The sequence below is a fragment of the Sminthopsis crassicaudata genome, chromosome 2 (assembly GCF_048593235.1).
Source record: "Sminthopsis crassicaudata isolate SCR6 chromosome 2, ASM4859323v1, whole genome shotgun sequence".
Classification (NCBI taxonomy): Eukaryota; Metazoa; Chordata; class Mammalia; order Dasyuromorphia; family Dasyuridae; genus Sminthopsis; species Sminthopsis crassicaudata.
Genome location: NC_133618.1, coordinates 250,474,886 through 250,498,399, shown reverse-complemented (window position 1 = coordinate 250,498,399; position 23,514 = coordinate 250,474,886). Strand labels below are relative to the sequence as shown.

Here is a 23,514-nt window from a genome sequence, read left to right as displayed (position 1 = left end):
TTATTCACTGTTTTGTTGTATTCATTATCTGATTGTCCAGCATAAGTACAGCAAAAGTTAGTCACATGTTTAAAATGAACAGCACCATTAGTCACAAGTGAGAAGCTGTCCAGCTTAAATATATTTAAATATATCCTGGAGAAAAGTAGTGTCTATTACATGAGGTCCAACAATTATTAAGTCAACTTGATCATTACATAGAATTTGTATTCAGTTGGCTTCAAATACCACTGCAGAATTTTAGCTAGTTGTAACTTTATTACCAAGCCTGTGCAATGTGAAAATTGATAACAGGCTTATTAGCCAGATCTTCCTGTAAATCAATGATATTTGGTTAAAAAAGTGGGGAGGGGAAACACTTAAAAGTCCACTTTAGAAAAATCTAAAAGTGTATTTACATGATTTTCCTAATTTTGAAACAGTATCAAATAAACAGATTTAAATCCATCAGATTATAAAAAGTTTTTGTAGCCTCATTGCTCTGCCCTAGAGTGGATGAAGGATTAGAGAAGTCTGTCTATAAGAAAATATGGCTAACTATCCCAGTTCCAAGGGAATAGAAATAAATAGTATTAACTCGTGCCTACATCCTTCAGGTCCATACTAATTGTACAAAATTGATCACTCTCAAATAACATCTCAACATTAATGTCTAGAGGATAAGGCTAATATTTATATCATGCTGGTACTATATATGCTTTTAACATAGTATATTATTTAACTGATCCCAGGTAAGGCCCAACAGTAAGATACTTTTAATTTCTAGAATTAACTTCCTTAAGCCAATCAACATAGACTTAGTAAGACTTGCTTCTACAGAAAGAGGCCAAGTCTGAAGTTGCCTTCCTGTTGTTGCAGTTTCTTCAGTATTTTCTTAAAGCCAGAATTTTGAGGCACTTGAACTTTTATCTTTCAGCAGTGGGACTAGTTGGGAGATCTCAGACTAGTGATTTGCTTAATTGCTTATTAAGAAGCTTAAAAAATAAAGTGAAGGAATTATTGAGATAAAATTTAATGTGAAAAAGCTCTGGGGGTGGAGTGGGAGTGATTGACAACAAAAGCAGTTATCTTAGTCTTTGTTAATACTGTATAATGTGCAGAACGAACAGGCTGTCGGGAGTTATTTGGAATACTGTTTTCACTTTTCCAAGCCATGGATGGGTTAGGAAGGGAAGTCAAGCTGGAGAGGGAGCAATTTGAGAAAGAAATTTAAAAATTTAAAAAAAAAAAAAATTTTTTTCCCCCAATAAATCCAAACACCAGGGAGTGTTAAGCCTTATGTAATTTAAAGCTAAAAAGAACTTTTAAGATATTATCAAAACACCTCATTTTACAGATGTGGAATCCTGAGGCTGGGAGATGAAAAATGGCTTTTTTCTAAGTCACACAGGTAACAACACACAGAAGAACTTGGATTTGAATCCCAAATACCCTGCAATATAGTTTTTTTTTTTTTTCCTTTCTTCATAGTGTCTTAAGAAAAATGGAACATGATGTTACCCACCTCACAGATAATAGTCTCATCTCAAGATACAAAGTTGAATCATTTTTGGACACAACTAATTTGGAACTATTTGTTCGGGGTTTTTGAGGAGGGGAAGGAGGGCTTTTTAAAAGTTTTGAGGATTGGGCAATTGAGAGGAGAAAACTATTTGTTACTAAGTATTTAGAAGTCACATTAAAAAGAATAAAAGGGATTGAGAAAGTACAGATACATAATACCAATTTAAGTGTGCCCCTTAGGGCTGACATGGAAAAAATCTGTGATTCTTGATTCCAGAAGGCTCATATTGAAGCAACGAGTGCTTTAAAGTCGTGAAATGTGACATATTTTAGCTTAACAAGGAGAAAGGTATTAATCACCAAAATACAAATGGGGTGTAGGGAGAAAATTAGTTCCCTAACAAGTTAAAACCACTGTCAAAAAATTGTTTCTTTTCTGCCTGAAGCTTAAAGATTACTTATGCTACTAGGTCAAGAGGAAAACTAAGTATTTTATGATGAATTTTAGTTTGTCTCTACTGTTGAAAATCTTAGTTTGTACCAAAAGGGACAGATTTTACTTCTCTTTCCCAATAGGCTTCTGTAGTTTAACCATTAATGATCAATGTGAAACAACTTAAGCAAGTAAAAGAGATAAGCTACACATGTCATAAGCACCCCTAAGCGACTGACTCTGGGAATGTAAGATAAAGCCAAGAAAAAGTATTAAACATTTGCATGTTTTATTTATAATTTACAATACTCCAACAGAGCAGCCCCATTGCTATATTTCTAATTCTTAGCAATTAACTCCTACAAAAATAAACCCAAGCTTTTACAGTAACTTAGTCAATGCATAACTAAAACCTTGTAGCTATTTTAAGGAGGTTTTCATTTACCAAGGTGCTTATTTCAACAAAATGCCCTACCAACCAGAGAGGGGTACATGCCTATACTAAAGATGTAACCCATTTACTCATGCAACAAGTTTATGTTCCCCACCCTCCCCTCCACCCCACCTCTAAACAAAACAAAACAAAAAAACCTATTTACAATTTGCAGGAAACATGCCCTTTGCCAACTCAATTTCACTGAAGAGCAGGTTGCTCTTTTTTCCGCCCTCCCCCCTCCCCCTATTCCTAAATGGATGAAAACAGCATTCAAGAGTGTTATGCCAAAATCCAACACGACTGGTAAATAGCATGTACCAGAGACAGGTTGGCAGCAACAAGGAGGGCTGGTGAAGAGGTTTTCTAGGGAGGCTGACCCTGAGTTTTATATCCCCCATCAGTTCCCATAGGGATGATATAGTCTACCCTGGACCCATAGCTTTGAATATTCACAGGGCCTCTTGGAAGTCATCTTTAATTCTTCCTCTTCTGACAACTCATCTCTGGGTTCTGGCTGACACCTACCCTGGGTACTCTGTGGCTTGCTTATACATGATCCATGTGACAACCCCTATATTCCCTCCCAACCCACCCCAAAACACCCCAAGTACTCATAAACCCCATTTAGTACTGGGCATCCAGGTCTCCAGACACCAAGAGTTACTGAAACATGTTGCTTCTTAGAAGTGGGAGTGACAGACCAGCAGCACCAAAGGGTCAGTTTGGTTACTAAAAATATAATTGGCTTAATTTTAATAAGATTTGGTTCTACTTTTTAAAAGCCAAAGCTATTTCAAAAAAAAAAAAAAAAAGAAGAAAAGAAATAGAACCCTTCTGCAAAATACCAAAAGAAAGCTTAAATTTAGACTGTGCTTTGAGGGGGAAAAAAAAGGAGGGGGGAGGGGAGAAAGAGACCAAGACACCTCAAAAGAGGTTACCCATGAACACTTCCAAAAAACAAGTGGTTTTTACTCAGACCAAGTCCAAGTTCAGTTGAAGTCCAAACTATTAGCAGTAGTACTGTGGGATTTTCCAAAAAAGTAGTAAACAAAATGACCCATTTTCTCCCCACATTAAGTGCAGCATTTTCAATGTTTTCTTATATACACAGCATCATCTTTGTGCCACTTAGCCTGCAAGAGAAAAGATAATGACCAAGATTGGGTATTCTTGTTCCATGGGGAAGAGAGCTATATTTTCCCTTGACTATTCCCTCTCTAGATCTGGCCATTTCTGATATAGAAGAGAGGCTCATCTAGTAAAATTATTAGGGATATTATCTCCTGAATACTATGGTATAGTGAATGATTACTCTTGGATCAAGAAAACCTGGATTAAAGTATTGTCCACTGGCAGACCAGCTGTGTGACCAGGGCAAGTTTCTAAGTAACTATACTTGATGTACCCCTGACTTTGACAATTGAATCACCAATCTTTATAAAGATGGAATTTTCTTTTTCTGTGTCAATGGACTTACCATACCACTGAAATCACAAATTTTTTCCTCCAAATGACAGGTGAATGGTGTCCTTGCCTAAAATTTTCCTTTTGTTGGACATAGGAATAAGTAAAATTTAACACTCTGCTGAATGCCTTGTGAGGCATTCACGTCTAGCCTAAATACTCCCCAATCTTTACTAAATCTCCCTCAACAATCCAATTTATATCAAGGCAAGAAATAGCCATTTCTCTGTACTTACAAATAGTTACACTCAAACTCTCCCAGTACCAGCTCTATGGGAAGTTTGGTTGCGTCGGGCTGTTCCAGTGCCTCTTCCACCTCGAAAACCACCCCTGAAACTACGGCCCCGAAGAAATCTTCCCGACACTCCAAAGGTCTCGGTGTTGAGCTTCCTTTCTTCAGCCCATGTTGTACGCCTAGAACTAGTCAGAATTGAAATATATTTAACACAGATCATAACACTAAATTTAACGCACATTATGAAATTAAAACACTCAAAGAATTAGAAGGAAAAAAATCTGCGTATGTCATTATTATTGTCTGATAAACTTAAAAAAAAAAAAAATATGAGTGCTGAGTTTAGTAGTCTTGAGGGCCAGTCTATGCTTGTAAAAATAAGGAAATGGAATGGATTTTTATATCCCAGCTGACTAGAATAGCTTGTGCACAAATTATTTGATTTTTTTTTCTATTAAGGAAGTCCATTTGGGAGCCTAAACAGCTCTGTATTATTATATCCAGTACCCTACCTATCCCACATATCCTGGTATAGTCGTAAAACATATTCAGGATATTCCTGCTAGGCAGCCTCTAGTCTGGGTCCCAAATTAATACTCAAGTCAAGCACTATTCATGCCTACTATGTGCTAGACAATAAGTATACAAAAACAAATAATAAAAAGTAGTAATTCTATCAGGGAAGAACTACTTCCCTGTATCAGAGAAACATACTTAAAAGATAGAGCTAATCTATAGTATACTGGTTGGCTAAGCAATATGTAGTAATTTAAAAACAAACCAAAAAAAAAAAAAAAACAAAACAAAACAAAACAAAAAAAAAAAACACTAGACATGGAGAAAACTAGGTGGACTCATCCTACTATCTAAAGCTTTAACCCTGCAACATTTCATTTTTTTAGGCCCTCGTTTCCTAATCTGTAAAACAAGAGGGTCAGAGGATATCCAAGATCATTCAGGATTTACATCATCATATATATGTTGTGTAAGGAAAAAAAAAACATAAGAAAAACAAACTAAAAAGGTGAAAATACAATCCGTCAATCTGTATTCAGTCTCCAAGGTTCTCTCTGGATGCAGATGGCATTTTCCATCCCCAAGTCTATTGGAATTGCTTTGGTGATTCTAAGTTCTAAAATCCTATTCTAAATGGGAGTTAGGCTAAACCCAGAAGCCAAAGTAAGTGAATGTTCATTCAGAGTGGATAGTAACTCTTTATACAAGTGTTATCCTAACCTTAACAACTGATAACTGAAGAAAGATGAAGGGGAAAAACAGGAAAAATGTCAGTGGTACACAGATGGGCAAATTCTAGGACAAATTTAAGGTTGCCCAATTTTTAAAAACTGGACCAGAATCTGCTTTATTGTTATTCCTCAAATTAAATGTTCATCAACTAGGACTTAAGAGTCTGTTGTACAGAAATGTTTATTATAGTGGGATTTGATTTGTATTGAGTTTCTAGTTTCAGTCTTCAAAGCACTTAAATGTCTTCAAGAAGTAGTCAGCTAAGAATCCTTTTCCTTCCCTACATTCACAATTTTACCTGGATTTTAGTTCAGAAGATATATTGTCAAAGAATGACTTGGATTTGTCATAATAGCAGTTAGGTCCCAGGAGGTCCTCCTCTGTGGTACTGTCATTGTTCTGAGTTACTACCGCTGGATCTCCCTTCTCTTCTTTCTCTGTTTTGTCATCTAGAAATATAAAGAAATATATGAACTAATCCAGCAAAGATACATAACCAAGAATCAACTTTTATAAGTTGCTGAATTAGTTTGTTTTTTGTTTTGCAAAGCAATTGTGCCCAGGGTCATACAGTAGAATGTTGTTTAAGTATCTGAGACTGGATTTGAGGTCAGGTCCTCCTGACTTTAGGGTTGGTGTTCCATCTACTGTGCCATTTAGCTGCCTCCTTAGTTCTTGAATTAGTCTGGCAAAGTCTACATAACTATCACATACTGCACTCAAACCAATGTAATTGTATACCACCCTGTAGTGCTTATTACTACTACTATTTATTGTGCTTTGTTACATATATTGTAGTTAAGAGATAGGATTCCCTCACTGCCCCAACTGTCCAATAAAATTCAATATATATACATCTCAACTCAGCTACTTAAATATTTATCACTGTGAGCAAATTAGGAAATCAGAATCAGTAGGCATTTTTTTTTTAAAGCTTAAGTCAACAGAAGAGGTTCTTAGAATTTACAAGTACTACAATTTTTATACCCAATGTTAAGCCAATTCACAATATTACAAAAAAAAAAGAGAGACCTCTGATTCAGACTCTCACAAAATTCCTACTATATACAAAATATCTCCAGCAAAAGAAGCTCAGTTTATTATAGGTCTGACTATATTAAGGCAGTACAGTGCCACTTGTTATAAATCTTTATAAAATTTAAATTTTCTTTTCTGGTAAAACCTACTCATTCTTTTTACTCTCTACAGTAACACAAATCTTATCCATCCCTTCTAAATGAAAGGTTTCAAACATCTGAAGGCAGCACTCACCTATTATTTCTTCTAAGTCTTTTTCTAAGTTGGAATCCTTAGTTCTTTCAACAATTTTCATGATACGGTTTTAAAACCCTTCACTGTCCTGAAGCACTAAGTGTATCCTAAATGTATTCCTCTTAAAAATGTCCATTACACCTTAATGTATTATAAACATGTTTACATAAAGAATCAAACATAGCTAAGTCAGACCTTTAAAATTTAGTTTCTTCTTAAATTCCTTGTCAAGCTCTTCTCTGTTGAACTGAGCATTTGCACTCTCAAAATCAAAGTCACCTTCAAACTTAATAGTGTTTTCCTTAACATTTGTTGGACGGTTTTGCCCCCTGGAACGGTTCCTTGTTCGCCTGTTCCCTATGGGAATAGAAACGACAAGATTAAAACAAGTTAACAAGATTCCAGAGGAGTACCTCTAAATAAGGCCTTCAAAAAGTAATCTCCATTCTAAAAACATCAGATTTTTAATCCAAGTGCATATATCTCATGATACAACAACAGGTAGCTGGGCATTTTCACTTTCAGTATTGCTGACTTAGATTTTTAAAGCTCTATCAATTTTCAATTGTAGTTATTCATTTTAAACTAAATTACCTGATCTTCTCCTTTGAGGTCTTCTGTTTTCATCATTCACCTGCCCTTGATTTTGCACAGGTACTGGCTGAACTACATCTAAGGCATACAAAAGAATATTAGGAGAAAGATTTTCTGAGATCAGACACTTATAAGTTTATAATGAAAAGTACCAAATATGATACTATGCTTAAAGCATCTTGTAAAAAGCTAGAGATAATCATTCTTCATTTCTTCTTTCCCCTTACTCTCTGTCCCTCCCCCCCATTACCAAACAAAAAGTAGGATAAAGCATTTCAAGTACCACTCGTTTTGCTGTTTGCTTGGACCTGGCGACCATTTCGTTGGATCCCTATGGGAGCCTTGGTGGGTAGCAGTTTTTTGGCATTCAGGTTATCAACAGAACCAGTCTGCACTGCCTGTTCCACCATGGGACTCTTACGTACTGGGATAGATGGAAAACCAGCTCCTGAATTAAAAGAGAATAGAGCTGAAAGTCAGAGGAAAAAGAAAACACAATACTCTTTCCCTTATGGTGGCACATCAGAAGATCTCCTAGAAGTATGCAAATATCAGGTCTGTAGTCATAGCCCATCAAAACATATGGCTAGCTTCATAGCTGATCCCAATTTTAGAACTCCAGAAAGTCCATCTAAAGCAGATTCCCATGTCATTAAAAGACATGATACATTTCTATGATATCAAGTATTGGAAGTTTGGTAAAATCAGCCTATGAATGATTATTTTATCCTGGGGAATACTGGACAAAAACAGCTGTCCTATAGCTTGAGAAAAAACATAAGTGGTTCAATCAAATTCAAAACATGCAAAGTAAGACAGATTGACAGTAGTTGCATGACATAATGAAAGTTATTATTATTTCCCATTTAAAAATCCATTCAAATCTCAATGATTCTGGAATTTATGTTTAACATATATAGAATTGTCAAAGTTAATTTTTAGTGATTTAAGTCATTAAAGAAGTGGTATAAAAAGCCACCTCTAAATGAAAAGTCGATGATTTTACATTAGTATTAAGATAAGTTGTATGTACTAGCACATATTCTGATTAATTTCAAGACATTATTCTATTTTTTTAGGGCTTTAAAACTCAATTTGAATTCTAGTTTCCCTCCTGTGATTCATAAGTCTCAATAAACAGGCAGAAAAGGTATATTTCACTATGATTACATGCAGCAATTCATGAATGTAGCTTACCAACTCTAATATACTGATTAACTCTGATGTCCCGTCAAAACCAGAGGCTTTCTTCTAATAGTAACTTTTCTACTTCATGTTCCATAGTCACTTCTACTATATACAATGGAAGTGACTAATGAAAGGCAATTCTATGTATAAAAACAATAAGATTGTGCTATTGGTTCCTTATCATTTCCAGTACTTTTATTAAAAAAGGATAAAAGAACTATATACTTTTTCAAACAGAAGTTAAGTATATCGCTAATCTGACATGTGTAAACTACACCTACTGTCATTCTGTTCTACTAGTTTTACCCCCTTGGTCTTAGCTGGCTTTGCAAGACAGATGCATTTCTTCAAAACTGCTGTTACCCTTAGAAGAAAGCTGATGTGGCTCTGAGGACATGTCAAGTTCTGAAACAGGTTGTGGAGATGGAGAAGAACTAGGGCTTGAAGCAGCAGCTGAGGCTGGAGGGCTTACCAACTTCTCTAAAATAAGATGAGAGAAAAGAGCAAAAAGAGAAAGCCCATAAATAAGTAATGAAATACTACTCTAACATACAGCAAGCTTGGAAAGAGATCCAAGTAACTTTGATGCTAATACAAACTATTTAAGAAAAGCAGCAAGCCAGGGTGGGAATGTAGCCTGGCTTGTTAGAAGACAGTCATTAAGCAAACACATTTTAATAGAAAGTAACCTACTGCACTAGTCTTGTATTTAAGCCTTATATTGGTCCTTACCATCAGACATTATAATACCAGTGAGTAATCATGATTAGGTTGTCTAAATTCAATATGGCTTAAGAGTTACACTTAAAAGGCTTAGCTAAGGCTTTTATGGCTCAAACGGAAGATTATAGAAACATGGTTTACTAAACAGAATGTCTAGAATTTAGTAATATGCATCCAGTCATTAACAATGATTGAGTGTAACTACAATATTAAGGCAGAACCTCCATCTGGGAAATACTAACAGTTCAAGTTACTAGTTTCCTTTAAGGAGCTCTAAAATTCAGAATAACACTTTACATTAAAGTTTGAAAGAGATTTTATAGAATATACATTTACTATTAATCTGGTCATCTTTTAGAAGAGCAAACAGAAAAAAGGTCACAAAAATAAAACTGCTAACTATGCTATCTGAAGAGAATTAAAATATATTTATTTTTGATTCCTCGTTGCTGGTATCACCCCAGAATAAAAATATTATATGGGTCAACTTAAAGTACAAAAGTTTTACTCACCTAAACCTAAGGAAGCTGCATACTGCTGGCTAAGTAATGAGCTGGCAGCAAGCTGGTTATAGGGTGGCATACCTCTAAAGGGGCTGTAAGGCACATGTGGTTGGAAGGATGACGTAGAGGCAGAGCCCAGGGAAGACTAAATAAAACAATATGTAAGATTAGAACAGTTAGGCCTAATATTCAATATTCACTTCCAGTCTACATAGTAACTGAAAATGCAAAGAATTTGTTTAGTAAAGAAAAAACAAACAAACAAAAAAAAACTATCCTACATTTCTGCAGAAGAGCTAATTTAAAAAATTTAAATGGCTAGCCAAACTATAGGCACAAACTGTCTTATTGAAATTAGTAATTTGTCATTCTCTGTTCCTCCTATCATTCACTTGTGAACAAAGTATTGCAAGGGAAGGTCTAGGGATAATATAAAGGGACTCATTTTACTAGTAATACAATGAGAAAATTGGAAGACACTTCAAATTCAATATTAAATCCATTTAGCTCCTTAAAGCTCAAAAACTGCTGAACAAATAAGAGAATAACTGGTTGACTTCATATACATATCTCATAAGCCATCTGCCTACTAGCCATATATAAATTACATCAATGTTAGTATCTAAAAACTAATCTCCCTAAAACTTCCTTCAACTAAGATTCCTTTAAGTCTCGGTATCCAATTTCATTTCCTGAGAACTCTCACTTAAGAGACCAAGCCCAAATCACCAAAGTATGAAAATCCTTCCTTACTACCACCTCCCACTTAAGCTCTTCATGTTAATGCTTAAGTAAATTGGAACAGAAAAAAATATTTGTCCTGAACTCATAAAAACAAAATTATTAACTCCAGGTAACACACTTACTTGCACAATAGCAGGATCCTGAGGGAGTGTGTGTTGAGCTTTTGGAGGTTCACATACAGTAATATCTTTGATATCACTTCCCCGGAAAATAATGTACTCGTAAATTTCCTCTCTTGGAGGAGCAGGTCTATCAGTAGGTCGGTCTTCTGTACCAAAGGATCTCACTTAGAAACAAAATAAGGTTAGAATGTTAGACTGATTATCCTGAATCTTGAACTATTTCAACTCATTCCTATCTGATAGGTTTCTTCTCAAGGGGAAAACATGAAAAGCAAAAGCTCAAACACTAGATTTGGAGTCAAGGAGATATGAGTTCAAATCCTGCTTCAGTCAATTTTAAGCTGTGTGACCCTGAGCAAATTACTTAACCTCGATTAATTTCCTCACTAGGAAAACAGGTATAATAGCATCTAACTCCCTAAGGCTGTGGTGAGGATAAAGCACTTTGTAAGCCTAAAAAACCTATATACACAATAATTATTATACACAAACCCCTTTCTCTAAATTCATAATACCTTTCAAAAAGGATTTGATATCTATTTGTAGTTTATTTGACAGTAGGCAAAATTTGAAAGGTTCTGAAGACAATAAATGTAGAGATCCTACATACATATAGATCGTACATAATTAAGCCTACTAGGAATAGGGTAAATTTTTGTCTATTACTTATCAATCATATTAAAAAGAAAAGAATAAGTTTTAATACTCAAAGAAACTAGACAACTTCCTTTAAAACAGAGATGCTAATCAGTTTAGAGAATTTTCCATAACAAATTTGATGCCATTTAAAATTTTGTGAGGGAAAAAAAATGAATATTTAAAATGCATCCAGAATTGAGGCCAATAGTAAATCCATCTCTTTAGATGAATGAATCTAGAACAAGTGGGATATATTAGGCATCTTAACAGGCATCACCTGAGGTAGTACTGGAGAATCTCACAATTCAACTATTGCCAGGTTTTCACTGGGCCAGGACCTAAGAATCAGCCCACCCTGTATAAATTAAGGGTACAGGGTTTTAAGCATCCTCTATCCTCCAGAGATTGAGCTGGCCCAACATGATTGTTGTTTCAGTTTTTCCCTTTTAAAAGATTTAGACACTATACTTAATGTAGTAGTTGGGAGCATAAGTGAATGTATGCACTTAAACTTAGGATAACTAAATAGACATTTTCTTTTTAAAATGAAATTGCAATGTCTTCATTCACTTAAATACTCAAGCATGCACAGTGATATAGATTAACAGCCCATATTACCTGCATCCTGTAGATCTGTCATCTTCCCTAATACAAGAAATCAAGTTTGACAGATTGATCCTTTTTTGCTAATTCCACAAGGCAAGCATGGTACCCAAAATACACTAAGGAAATTGTAAAACAACTGCCAGGAGTTTTGTCAGATTACTACCTACTCTACTTCATCTATCCCTTAAATTTCCTTCAGTGGAGAATAGATGCCACAAGAGCCATCTTTTGCCTTTACCTTAATACAATTCAGAAAAAAAAAAAAAATAACACAGCAACAGCCACAAAGGAAATCCTTTCGATATAAATGTTCCTTAAATTGATGCCTTTTAGGGGTACAAGTCAGATTGGTAGAGTTTGTCATAGTAAAGGTAGAGACAGAAACCACAACTTTAGTTTACAAGTCCGAAGGTTGAGAGGGAGAGGAATGGAAAAAAGAAGACATTAGAAAGATAAGTGTCTTATGCTTAGTGGGCAGTTCATAAATGTGAAACAAATAGAAGAGGAGGAAGTCTATCCAAGGGCACACAGCTTCCTACTTCTGCATCTTAAAATCTTAATTTATTCACTCTCAAGGTCTAAGCACTTTAATTGGTTCCAGAAACCTGTAGCAATCTAGCCCTCCACATGCCCTGCCACCCAATGGTGGCAAGAATCCAAGAGTGGATTCTTCAGATTTTAGTGTACACCTGCCTGATCCAAGGCAACACACAATCTCTCAGCCAGTTTCTATGCCATAGTTCTTCCTAGATGTTACAGTAGAATGAGATGGCATGAGATGGCGTGGCTCACGTGCTCGCGCACACACACTTTTATAAACCTAGAGAGCTACATTAAGACTTCATATCAACCTACATTCATTGTTCTGGGAGAGGCAGATCTCCATAAGGAATACAACAAACAGGTAAAGTAGGGGGGAGGGGGAGAAGACAAAACACAGGATGAGGGGCATATTAAAAGAAATAATACCAAAGCTGAAGTCAGAGCCAGCATTCCCATCAAGTCCTCCTATCTTAAATTCCCCACGTATTTATAGTCTGGGTTTAGCAGGCCAGAGATCTAGAAGACTCGACCTACTATGACCAGGTTCCAGGCCATGGAAGTACAGAGACTATTGCACATATGTGCCGGGATACAGAGTCAAGGCAGGAAAATGGGACAAATTAAGTATAGATATTAAGAGGATTGGGGAAGCAGGAGGGAGAAGTCCAAGCTCTGGTGGTCAATCAACAACTCAAGGCATTTTTGGTCGAAACCAAAAAAAGTTTATATATAAGAGAGGTAGCTAGGGAGGTCGGCAAGATTAAGACACAAAGACCTCCTTCTTCCAGCTACCACCACTTTCTCTTTTGGGCACAGAGCCAAGAGGGCCCGCTGGGAGAGGGTAAGGGATATCCCCGGGGAGTGGGAGGATAAAGGATGTGGACGGTCAGTAAAGCTCGTATGTTGGCATATGTGCTGTGTCGAAGAGAAAGGGTACGATCCCATTGCAGGTGAGCTCTTATGAGCCTCAGAAGTAGGTTTGTATGTGTGAGACGGTGCTGAAGAGGCTGCAGAGAAGAGATAACAAGATGAGGAATAGTGGACGGGCTGCAGTTCTCCTTGGAAGAAAGAATAAGAGCCAGCTGACCCGAGCCTAAGGTTGGGAAGAGGCAGACATCTGGGGCCAAAGGGAAGGAAGAGGATACTCAAAGACCGTGAGAGCTGGGGAAGGCAAGGGAAGGCTGTCGGTCCTTTCCCGGAAGGTGCAGCACACAGCTGTAGCTGAGAACTAAATCCCAACCTCCCACTGGAAAGAGAGCGGAGGCACACGAGTGATGGGGCGGAGGGTGGAGACTTCAAAGCAGCCAGAAAGGAAGGCGTTCAGACTCCAGAGAAGAAAGATTTGGGGTGAGATTAAAGGTAGTGCCTCGGGGCCGCATAAAAGCAGGGACTGGGAGGGAAGGCGAAAAGAACTGCGGCTCTAAGAACTGAGAGGATCGGTAAGGGGAAGGGACGAGTCTTGGCTTCGGAGAAGGGTCGGTGCCGAGGAGAACTCGGGTCAGCTGTGGCGGCCCAGGGCAGGATGGGCCTCGCGGGGCGGGGGGCGGGGGGCGGGAGAGAGAGGATTCCGGTGGCGGGGCTGTGGGTGGGGGCGCTGGCCGGGATCGGAGCGGGGGGAGGGGAGCAGAGGAGGAACGGCGCGGGCCGGCTGAGGCGAGTCAGCGCGGGCCAGACCGAGCTGAAAGCGATCCGGGGCCCGCTGGATCCGGTACCTTTTGCTAGGGCCACGGTGGAGTTGTCCGTGTCGATGGTATAGAGGATGCCCTCGTAGCGGATCTGCGCCTTGGAGATGAGGCTGATCTTACTGCCCAGGTACGGGGTGCCCGACGAGCCGCTCATGGCCACGGCCGGCCGGGGCCGGGGCCTGGCCCGTGGTCCGCTCGGCCTTCCTCACCGCACAAGCACTGAAGCCTCCGCAGCTACCTCCACCTCCCGCCGCTGCCTGTGGGGCTTGGGCCTCTGGGGGGAGGGGAGGGAAGGGGAACGCGAGGGGGCGGAGGGAGAGGAGAGCCACATCCGGGTGCTCCCCGACTGCGCACCGCCAGTCCGCTCCCACGCACGCACACTGCGGACCGACCCACCGCACTTATTGCCCTTTAAATATGGCGGCGGGGGCCGGCGGTGAGACTGGAGACTCCACGCCCTGCGCCTGCGCAGAGACTAGAAGGCAAGGCGCGATGAGAAAAGCTTTTTGGTGGTTCGTACTCTCCTACCTTCCACTCCACCCACCCTCCACCCTCCACATCCCTTCCCGGCGTGCCCAGCGTCTGCGCCGGCGCAATAACGACGCTGTGGGTCTGGAGGTGGGCGGAGACATAAACTAAAAAGGGAGGTATGTTCGGCGGCGGCTTAGCTAAAGCCAAGGAGGCGCGTGCCTGGGGGTGGGGTTGGGGGGCGGTGCATTCTTCTGCTCGTATTCCTGGGGTCGTGGTTGATTCTGAAAGTTAAGAGGCGGGGCTTGGCACTGGTGCACCCTTTTGGAGGAGGGCAGAGAAGGGGTCACCTGGGGCCGAAGTTTCTCGGAGCAGCCGAAGCCGGGGCGGGGCCACTTTAAAGGGGGCTTGTCCTCCAGCCTGGCCCTGCCTCCCCAGCTGTGCTCCAGAGAGCACCCACTCGTTCTTTTTTTTTCCCGCCCCTTTCTTCCCACCAATCGGTGGAAGGAGCCCAAGTTTGCCTGCGCGGAGGAGCGAGTGTCCCTGCTCCGCATCTTTGCTATCCTGAGGTTGCGGGAGCCGCTGCGTAAGTAAGTCCTTCTCAGTATCTAATGGTACTGAGTTCTTGGACGGGCTTCTGCCGGCCGGCCCTGACTCATGGCTCCAGACACGTCAGTGGCTGTAGGACCAGCTCAGGTCCTCCCCAGTCTCGAGGCCTCAATTTTTCCCGAAGCGAGCCGAGTGAGCCGATGTTGGACCCTTCTAGCTCTGACACTCATGAACCCGAGACGGAGGATTTCAAGGCCAGAGGCTTTGAGACTGGCAGCAATAGATGGAGCGCATTTCTTGACGAGCTTCCCATGGATGTTTGTTTTCTTTAACTTTGAAGGACGGCAGTAGAGGAGGTGGGGCTAATAGGGGAGTGGGGACGGGGCAGTTCTAGACCGAGGAAGCCGAACTCCCAACCTGTCTTCCCAGGAAAAGTCAGTCAGTAGAGTCCTGGGGGCTGCTCCATCTTTTCTGGCACCTAAGCACGAAGGCCCGCGAGGCTCTTCCAGCACCCTGGAGATCTGTTCCGGGCCAAAGTTCCAGCTCGGTAAGTTTCCCCGAGTCTCCCAGGAAGAAGATGGACGAGACGCCACCGGGAGGCACTAATTGCACGTGTCAGGTGACCGAGGAGACGGTGACAGGTAAGGGGAAGACAATTCTGGAACTGACATTGCCTGCTGACACCTGCTCTGGGCCCACCTGTTTGAAGCGGAGGAAAGAGAATGGCATCACAAATGCCGGTCCGATGGAGGCATGGGCCCTTTGGCCAATCAGCTCTGGGAGCTGCAAATGTAAATTTTACTGATCCCAGAAATGTAATATTATTTAACGTTTAAGTACTTTATGCCAGGTTTAGAGGGCAGCATTTTACTATATGTTAATTAAAGATCATTCTGCTTTTGTCTAAACTAACCTGAAAAGTCAAATTAAAGGGGAAGAAGCAGAGGCTGTGACAAATATGGACCGGCAGTACTGGTGCTGGGAGCTTGTGAAGTGGAGCTAAAAATTCCCTTTCACGTTGGAAAAGCTCTTTACTTTTGGTCACTATTTCAAAGGGAGATGATTTTCATATTTCCTTTTCTCCTATCTTTCCTATTTCTATTGACAATACCACCACCCCTCATCAGGTTCTGAACCCCAGAATCGTTCCGACTCTTCATTTTTCCTCCCCTTTTCCCATCGAGAAATGCCTTATTCCTAATTATCCTTGGCACTAGTTACCAGACTGACTTGTTTCACATCTTCCTCAGTGTCTTTCCCCTTAACTAATTATACAGTAGTTTCCTAATTGATCTCCTTGTTTGGCCTCCCCCCTTTCCAATTTGTCATCTGCAGAGCTGCAAAACTGATTCCTAAAATTTGTCACTCCACTGATCAAGAAGCTTCAGTTGCTTTCAGTCTCATTTCATATTGCTCTCCCTCATAGGTATGTGCTCTAGCCAAATCATAATCCATGAACCCCTATATTCTCTCCTTCCCTCCCTTCCTCCATATCTCTCTCTCTCTCTCTCTCTCTCTCTCTCTCTCTCTCTCTCTCTCTCTCTCTCTCTCTCTGGCTCTCTGGCTCTCTCTCTGGCTCTCTCTCTCTCTGGCTCTCTGGCTCTCTCTCTCTGGCTCTCTGTCTCTGTCTTCTGTCTCTCTGTCTCTTTCTGTCTCTCTGTCTGTCTGTCTGTCTGTCTCTCTCTCTGTCTCTCTCTCTCTGTGTCTCTGTCTCTCTCTGTGTCTCTCTCTCTCTCTCTCTGTCTCTCTCTTTCTCTCTCTTTCTCTCTCTTTCTCTCTCTCTCTCTCTGTCTCTCTCTCTCTCTCTCTCTCTCTCTCTCTCTCTCTCTCTCTCTCTCTCTCTCTCTCTCTCTCTCTCTCTCTCTCTCTCTCTCTCTCTCTCTCTCTCTCTCTCTCTCTCTCTCTCTCTCTCCCTGTCTCTCCCTGTCTCTCCTTCTCGCTTTCGATCTCTCCCCCAAGGCAACTGGGCTTAAGTGACTTGCCCAAAGTCACACAACCAGGAATCAGGGTCACATTTGAACTCAGGTCCTCCTGACTACAGGGCCGGTGCTCATCCACTGTCTCATCTAGCTGCCCTTCTAGTCCCTAATTCTAACGGTATATATGGATATGTTGTTTTCATCCAATAAAATATAGACTATATATTGGATATTTGATTCTTTCCCACAGAAAGGTGAATTTAACCCTTAGAAAGTTGCTAGAAAACTGATCCAATCATTTCCTCCTTTTCTTTTTAAAGTTCAAGAATAGTGGGCTTTGGGCCAGGGACAGATTGTGTCTAGTGGATTGTTTTCCTTTGCTCAAACTGTTTCTTTTGCCTAGAATGGCCTCTTTACCTATTTTTGTCTTTTGAACTCATCCGATAAATCTCCACAAAATGCCACTGCTTCTAGAAAACTTTCCTCGTTCTCTCTGTCCCCGATTGAAAATGATCTTCTTCTTCAAACTTTACGTAGCTCTCAGTTTTGTTACAATACTTTTCCTGTAATATTAGCTATTATAACTATCTTATTCCCTTACTAAGTTCCTTAAAGATAGGGCCCTTGTATCTCTAACTTTAAATGATATAGTGCATTTGTCAGTGAATGGAACAGTGCTTTATACCTAATAGGGGCAAGGACTGGACCTTTGATTTAATTGATAGAGGGAACTTGCATAAGAAGAAATTGAAAATCCAACAAGAATCCTATATTTCTCAGAAATCTACCTTGATAAAAGTCCTCAGTTCCTTTACAGTTTTTAAAAATTTATATCTTTTGTTTTTACATCACATTTTATTTCTGAATATATCTACTGGACCAAACTTGATCATAATTAAACAAATACTTTCATTTTGAGTATATTGTTCTCAAGCTTCTGCATGCTGTTCAGACATTTCAGTTTGCCTGAAATTCTTCTTTACTTCATTTTACAGATCAGGAAAATGAAGCAAATAGAGTAAAATGACTTACACAGGGCCACATAGCTAATAAGTGTCTGACACTGGATTTGAATTCATAAAGATGAATCTTCCTGACTACAGACACTACATCCACCGTCACCTAGCCGCCCTAAGGTTCTGCATACTTGGCTTCAATTTATATATCTTCTCATGTTTCTCTGAATTCATGTTCATTTTTTTCTTACCAGTGCAGTACAATAATGTTCTATACAATTTTTATACTACAATTTATTTAGTCATATCCTCAATCGATGGAGTCCATTCTTTCTAATACAATGTACTTAGAGTGGTACCTTGCCAAGGTCTGAGAATGTATGTATATGGGTATGTGTGTGTTCACATAAAAAATCTTAATTTACATATTATTTTCCCAAATGTTACTAATAACAATGGCTTGCATTTGTATATAACTTTGTAGTTTATAAAGTATTTTATATACATTTTTGATAGAACAATACCTCTTCTCAAAGAGTTTACATTCTATTTGGGGATACAAATTTATATATTTATAAGTATATTTTGAAGTTCATGATAGGGTAAAAAGGTCACTAGCAATTGGAGGGGTCAGGAAAGGTATTGTATAAAAGTGGTATTTAAGCTCCATCTTGAAGGGAATGAAGGAATCTATGAGGCAGAGATGAGGAATGCATTATAGATATGGACATGGAAAAAGAACTACCATGTGTGAGAATTGGAGAACAAATATGGTAGATTTTCACTAAAGGAAAATGACAACTTTGTGAGGAATGGATAGTGGTTGGGAAAGATCTGAGGCAGGAAGATCAATTAGGCCATTACAGTAGTCTGTGCAAAAGGTGATCAGTACTTGAACCAAAGGAATGCCATGAGTAGAGAGGAGAATTCTGATTGGAGAGAAAGGTGGAAATAGAAATGTCGGGATTTTGCAGCTCACTAGTAAGGGATGGGAAGGAGTAGAGAGGTTAATACTTATGTTCTGAATCTAGAAGACTGGAACACTGGTGGTACTTTGACAGAAGTAAGGAAGTTTGATAAAGAGGAGAATTTGCAAGGATTCTAAATATGAGTTATACAAACTTGTTTTTCAAAATATTTTGATATAATTGTTTTTTCTGTAGTCCATGCATTTAAAAATATTCTCAGGAGTTACATGAACTGATGCTATGACTGTGATACACACATACTGTCATACACACAACAAGATTACGTAATGATTAATTGTAATGGACCTGGCTCTTTTCAACAGTGAGGTAGATTCAGGCCAATTCCAATAGATTTGTGATGGAGAGAGACATCTGTATCCAGAGTGAGGGCTATAGGGATCGAATGTAGATCACAATATAGTATTTTCACCTTTGTTGTTAGCCTTTTTTCCTTTCTTATTTTTTTCCCTTTTTGATCTAATTTTTCTTGTGCAGCATGATAAATATATTTAGAAGAATTGCACATTTAACCTACATTGGATTACTTGCTGTCTAGGGGAGGGAGTGAAGGAAAGGGAGTAAGAAAAATTTGGAACACAGGGTCTTTCGAGAGTGAATTTGAAATGATCTTTGGACATATTTTGAAAATAAAAAGGTATTATTAAAAATTAAAAAAAAAAAAACATTCTCAGAAGGGGTCCGTAGCCTTCACCAGGGTGTCAAAAGGGTCAACAATACACAAAAAATGGTCATGAATCTTTGTTTTAATGCAAAGATGAGGAAGCTGAAGATCAGAGAGTTTAAGTGACTTGACCCGAGTCACATAAGAACTTTGGGATCCAGGCCTTGCCCTCCGATTTTCTGATTGAAAACCAGCACTCTTTCCAGTGCACAGGACTGCCTTTTTGGGCTCATTAGTCTTTTTTTTTTTTAATTTAATTAATTTTATAATTATAACATTTTTGGCAGTACATATGCATAGGTAATTTTTTACAACATTATCCCTTGTACTCCCTTCAGTTCTGAATTTTCCCCTCCTTCTCTCCATCCCCTCCCCTAGATGGCAGGTATTCCCATACATATTAAATATATTATAGTATATTCTAGATACAATATATGTGTGCAGAAGCGAATTTTGTTGTTGTTGTTGTTGCAAAGGAAGAATTGGATTCAGAAGGTAAAAATAACCTGAGAAGAAAACCAAAAAATGCTAACAGTTTACACTCATTTCCCAATGTTCCTTCTCTGGGTGTAGCTGATTCGGTCCATCACTGATCAATTGGAATTGGATTAGCTCTACTCTATGTTGAAGAAATCCACTTCCATCAGAATACATCCTCATATAGTATTGTTGTTGAAGTGTATAGTGATCTTCTGGTTCTGTTCATTTCACTCAGCATCAGTTGATGTCTCTCCAAGCCTCTCTGTATTCATCCTGCTGGTCATTTCTTACAGAACAATAATATTCTGTAACATTCATATACCATAATTTACCCAACCATTCTCCAATTGATGGGCATCCATTCATTTTCTAGTTTCTAGCCTCTACTAAAAGGGCTGCCACAAACATTTTGGCATATATACAGGTCCCTTTCCCCTCTTTAGTATTTCCTCAGGATATAAGCCCAGTAGTAGCACTGCTGGATCAAAGGATATGCACAGTTTGATAACTTTTTGGGCATAATTCCAGCTTGCTCTCCAGAATGGCCGGATTCTTTCACAGCTCCACCAACAATGCATAAGTGTCCCAGTTTTCCCACATCCTCTCCAACATTCGTCATTATTTGTTTCTGTCATCTTAGCCAATCTGACAGGTGTGTGGGCTCATTAGCCTTGTTTATTTATCTATTTATCTGTTTATTTATTTATTTACTTATTTATGTGTTTATTTATCTATCTATTTCTCTATTTATTTATTTCCTGAGGATGGGGTTAAATGACTTGCCCAGGGTCACACAGCTAGGAAGTATTAAGTGTCTGAGATCACATTTGAACTCAGGTCCTCCTGAATTCAAGGCTGGTGCTCTATCCATGGTGCCACCTAGCTGCCCCTGGCTCATCAGTCTTAAAAGAAGCATAGAGGCAGGAGAGATATGCAGCCCACATCTCATAGGATTTGGGAAGTGGAAAGAACTACTTCCTCCAATCAAACAAACCTTTCAGATGTTGGTCCTGTCCAAACTAAGTTCAGATGAAGAATTGTATTCCTTTAAAAAAAAATACTAAATGTAGTTAAACTTCAGTGTAAGGTCACAAAATTTAGTGCTATAATGACCTTAGAGACAAGATCCATCTAACACCCACCTCAACCCAGATGAATAAAGTGATGCAAAGAAGGCATATGACCCATACAAGGCTATTCAGCATCAAAATCAGAAAGGAGCCCAGTTGTTATGGCTCCTTGTGAACTGAAAATGCCCTTGGGAGTTGAATCCCTGAAATATATGCATAAGGGAACCAAGAGTAAGGGGAAAAGTTTGCACTAACAACTAACTTTCTGGGGAGGAAAGTAGAGTTTGGGACTTTTGAAGCATTACTAATTAGGCCTGGTAATCAAATGCACTGAGTGATCCACAAGGGCCCCTTTGCAATCCCTACAGGGTAGCCTGAGTCACTGGCTTGATGCCTGTGGACATTAACTACCACATGTATGCTAGAGCAAGAGGAGCTAAAAATATACTTTGTTTGCAGGACCCAAAATGAACAAAGGAATATAGGCAAAACCAATCACGATTCAACATTTTATTCAATATTTATTTATTTATTTATTTTTGCTGAGGCAATTGGGGTTAACTGACTTGCCCAGGGTCACACAGCCAGGAAGTATTAAGTATCTGAAACAAGATTTGAACTCAGGTCCTCCTGACTTCAGGGCTGGTGCTCTGTCTACTGCATCATTTACCTGCCCCCATGATTCACCATTTTAGACCAAAGTTGAAATTCTCAAAAGATAGTATACATCATCCATACCTATGACTATCTGGGAAAGCTTAAAGACAAATCTGAACTGGGGGGATGCTCTAAATCTGACTAATTTGTATATAGTAAATTATCTGAAAATTCTATTTGGAAAATCTAGATTTGGTCTGGAAACAAAATATACACAGACTATAGAATCACACAATTATTGATTTAGTAATAAGAGATGGTTTAGTATGGATGATTTAATCATAAGAGATTCAGGGAACCTGTAATCAACCTGCAGTGCAGATAAGTCCCTTATAACTTCTCCATTTGACAGGTTCTTCAACTGTAAAATAATAGTAATACTGACTTTTAAAAAGCTGTACCTCTTTAATTTCATGACTTCTTAAATTTCATTCCCTCTTCAGGAAGGTCGGGTTAAGGGTCTCTCATTAAATGCCTATTGTATGTCGGGATTTATGCTAAATTGTAGTTACAAAGCTTGACAAAAATAGGAAACAGTTCCTGTTCTCAAGGTCACGTCCTGATTGGAGAAATAACATATACAAATGGGATAAGACAAATTGGAGAGAAGACATTCTATCAGTGCAGATCAAGCCCTTCTCTGCAATCTATAGTCTTAATTAAAATAACATGTAAATATTGTTAATATTTTTGTGTACTTTAAGATTTACATAGTCCTGTGAGATCATTATAACAAATATCACTCCCATTTTGAGGCTGAGGAAACTGAGGCACAAAGCAGTTAAATGTCTTGCCCAGGATCACATGGCTAATAAATGTTGATCCCAGTGCACTTTCTGTCGTTCCATATTGCTTACAAAATTGGGACAATAGTACTTGCCGCTTACTTCACTTTATAATTGTAAGGATCATCTGAGATCATCATCATTGCATATTAAAATATATAAAAAATAAAACTCATTATGGTAATATTAAATGCATTGATTTTTAAAGAATTCTAAAGTGAAATGGGCTGCCCCAAAAGGATTTTCATGGTTTCATAGAATGAAAGGATTTTAGAGTGTCCTTAAAAATCACTTGGCAGGTCTCCTCATATTACAGATGAGTAACTGGAGATCTTCAAGTAGCTGTTATAATCCACTTGCAGAGGATGTTGTGGAGGAGAATCCTGCTCAAATATGGGTTAGACTAGATACTGTTTGACATCTCATCCAACTCTGGGATTCTGTAATTCTTTCAAGGCATACGATGGACTACATAAAGCAACAAATAGAGTGCAATGTAGTCTGCATATAAGTAATAAAAGAACACAGTAGAAGAGTTAGGTATGCTTTTTTTTTTTTTTTTCTTAAGAGTTTTGCAGTATATTAAAAAATAGTAACGAACATTGATTAGCCTAGAGAAAAATAGAAAGCTTTTTGGGGAAAGAGGACATACTGAGACACAGCCCCTACTCTTATATCCCATACTTTGGGCTTTAGCATAAAAAAAGAATATCTGGTGTATATTTTCTCTTGCTTCAAGAAGTTTTGTTGTTGAACTAGACTCATTTTTGCTGTATTTAAAACCATTTCCTCCAGTTCTTAGGAGTTATGGACAATTAGTTATCTGATTATACTTTGTACCTTTTACAGGATTTAGTAATTACAGCATCATAGGATTTAAAGTTGAAAGGATATTTAGGAAATAGTCTAGGGCAATCCCCTTGTTTTTATAGTAGATGAAATGGAGACCCCCGAGAAGTTATATGACTTATTCCAATTACAATGAGTGATAGACCAGGAATTTTAATCCAGATTCTTGGTTTCTAAGTCTAGTGCTACTTCT

The 23,514-nt window shown here is 39.0% G+C and overlaps 1 protein-coding gene across 1 annotated transcript; it reads right to left on the bottom strand.

Annotated features, from left to right (window-relative positions):
* Positions 1–2,208: 2,208 nt before the first annotated feature.
* On the bottom strand, positions 2,209–14,358 carry LSM14B (LSM family member 14B). The gene is made up of 10 exons (XM_074288752.1): positions 13,966–14,358; positions 10,466–10,629; positions 9,609–9,744; positions 8,737–8,853; positions 7,469–7,633; positions 7,186–7,263; positions 6,787–6,948; positions 5,618–5,768; positions 4,073–4,256; positions 2,209–3,505 (listed from the first exon to the last, which is right to left on the bottom strand). Exons 1-9 carry the CDS (start codon positions 14,090–14,092, stop codon positions 4,085–4,087), a joined length of 1,272 nt encoding a protein of 423 aa, XP_074144853.1. The 5' UTR covers positions 14,093–14,358; the 3' UTR covers positions 2,209–3,505; positions 4,073–4,084.
* Positions 14,359–23,514: the final 9,156 nt, after the last annotated feature.

Bases quoted from the DNA above. Each gene is read 5' to 3' on its own strand.
- LSM14B (XM_074288752.1), bottom strand. From the start codon at position 14,092: ATGAGCGGCTCGTCGGGCACCCCGTACCTGGGCAGTAAGATCAGCCTC. The intron at 9,745-10,465 runs GTAAGTGTGTTA...TGTTTTATTTAG, and splicing joins AGGATCCTGCTATTGTGCAA to TCTTCCCTGGGCTCTGCCTC. The intron at 7,634-8,736 runs GTAACAGCAGTT...CTTTTAATTCAG, and splicing joins ACATCAGCTTTCTTCTAAGG to GAGCTGGTTTTCCATCTATC.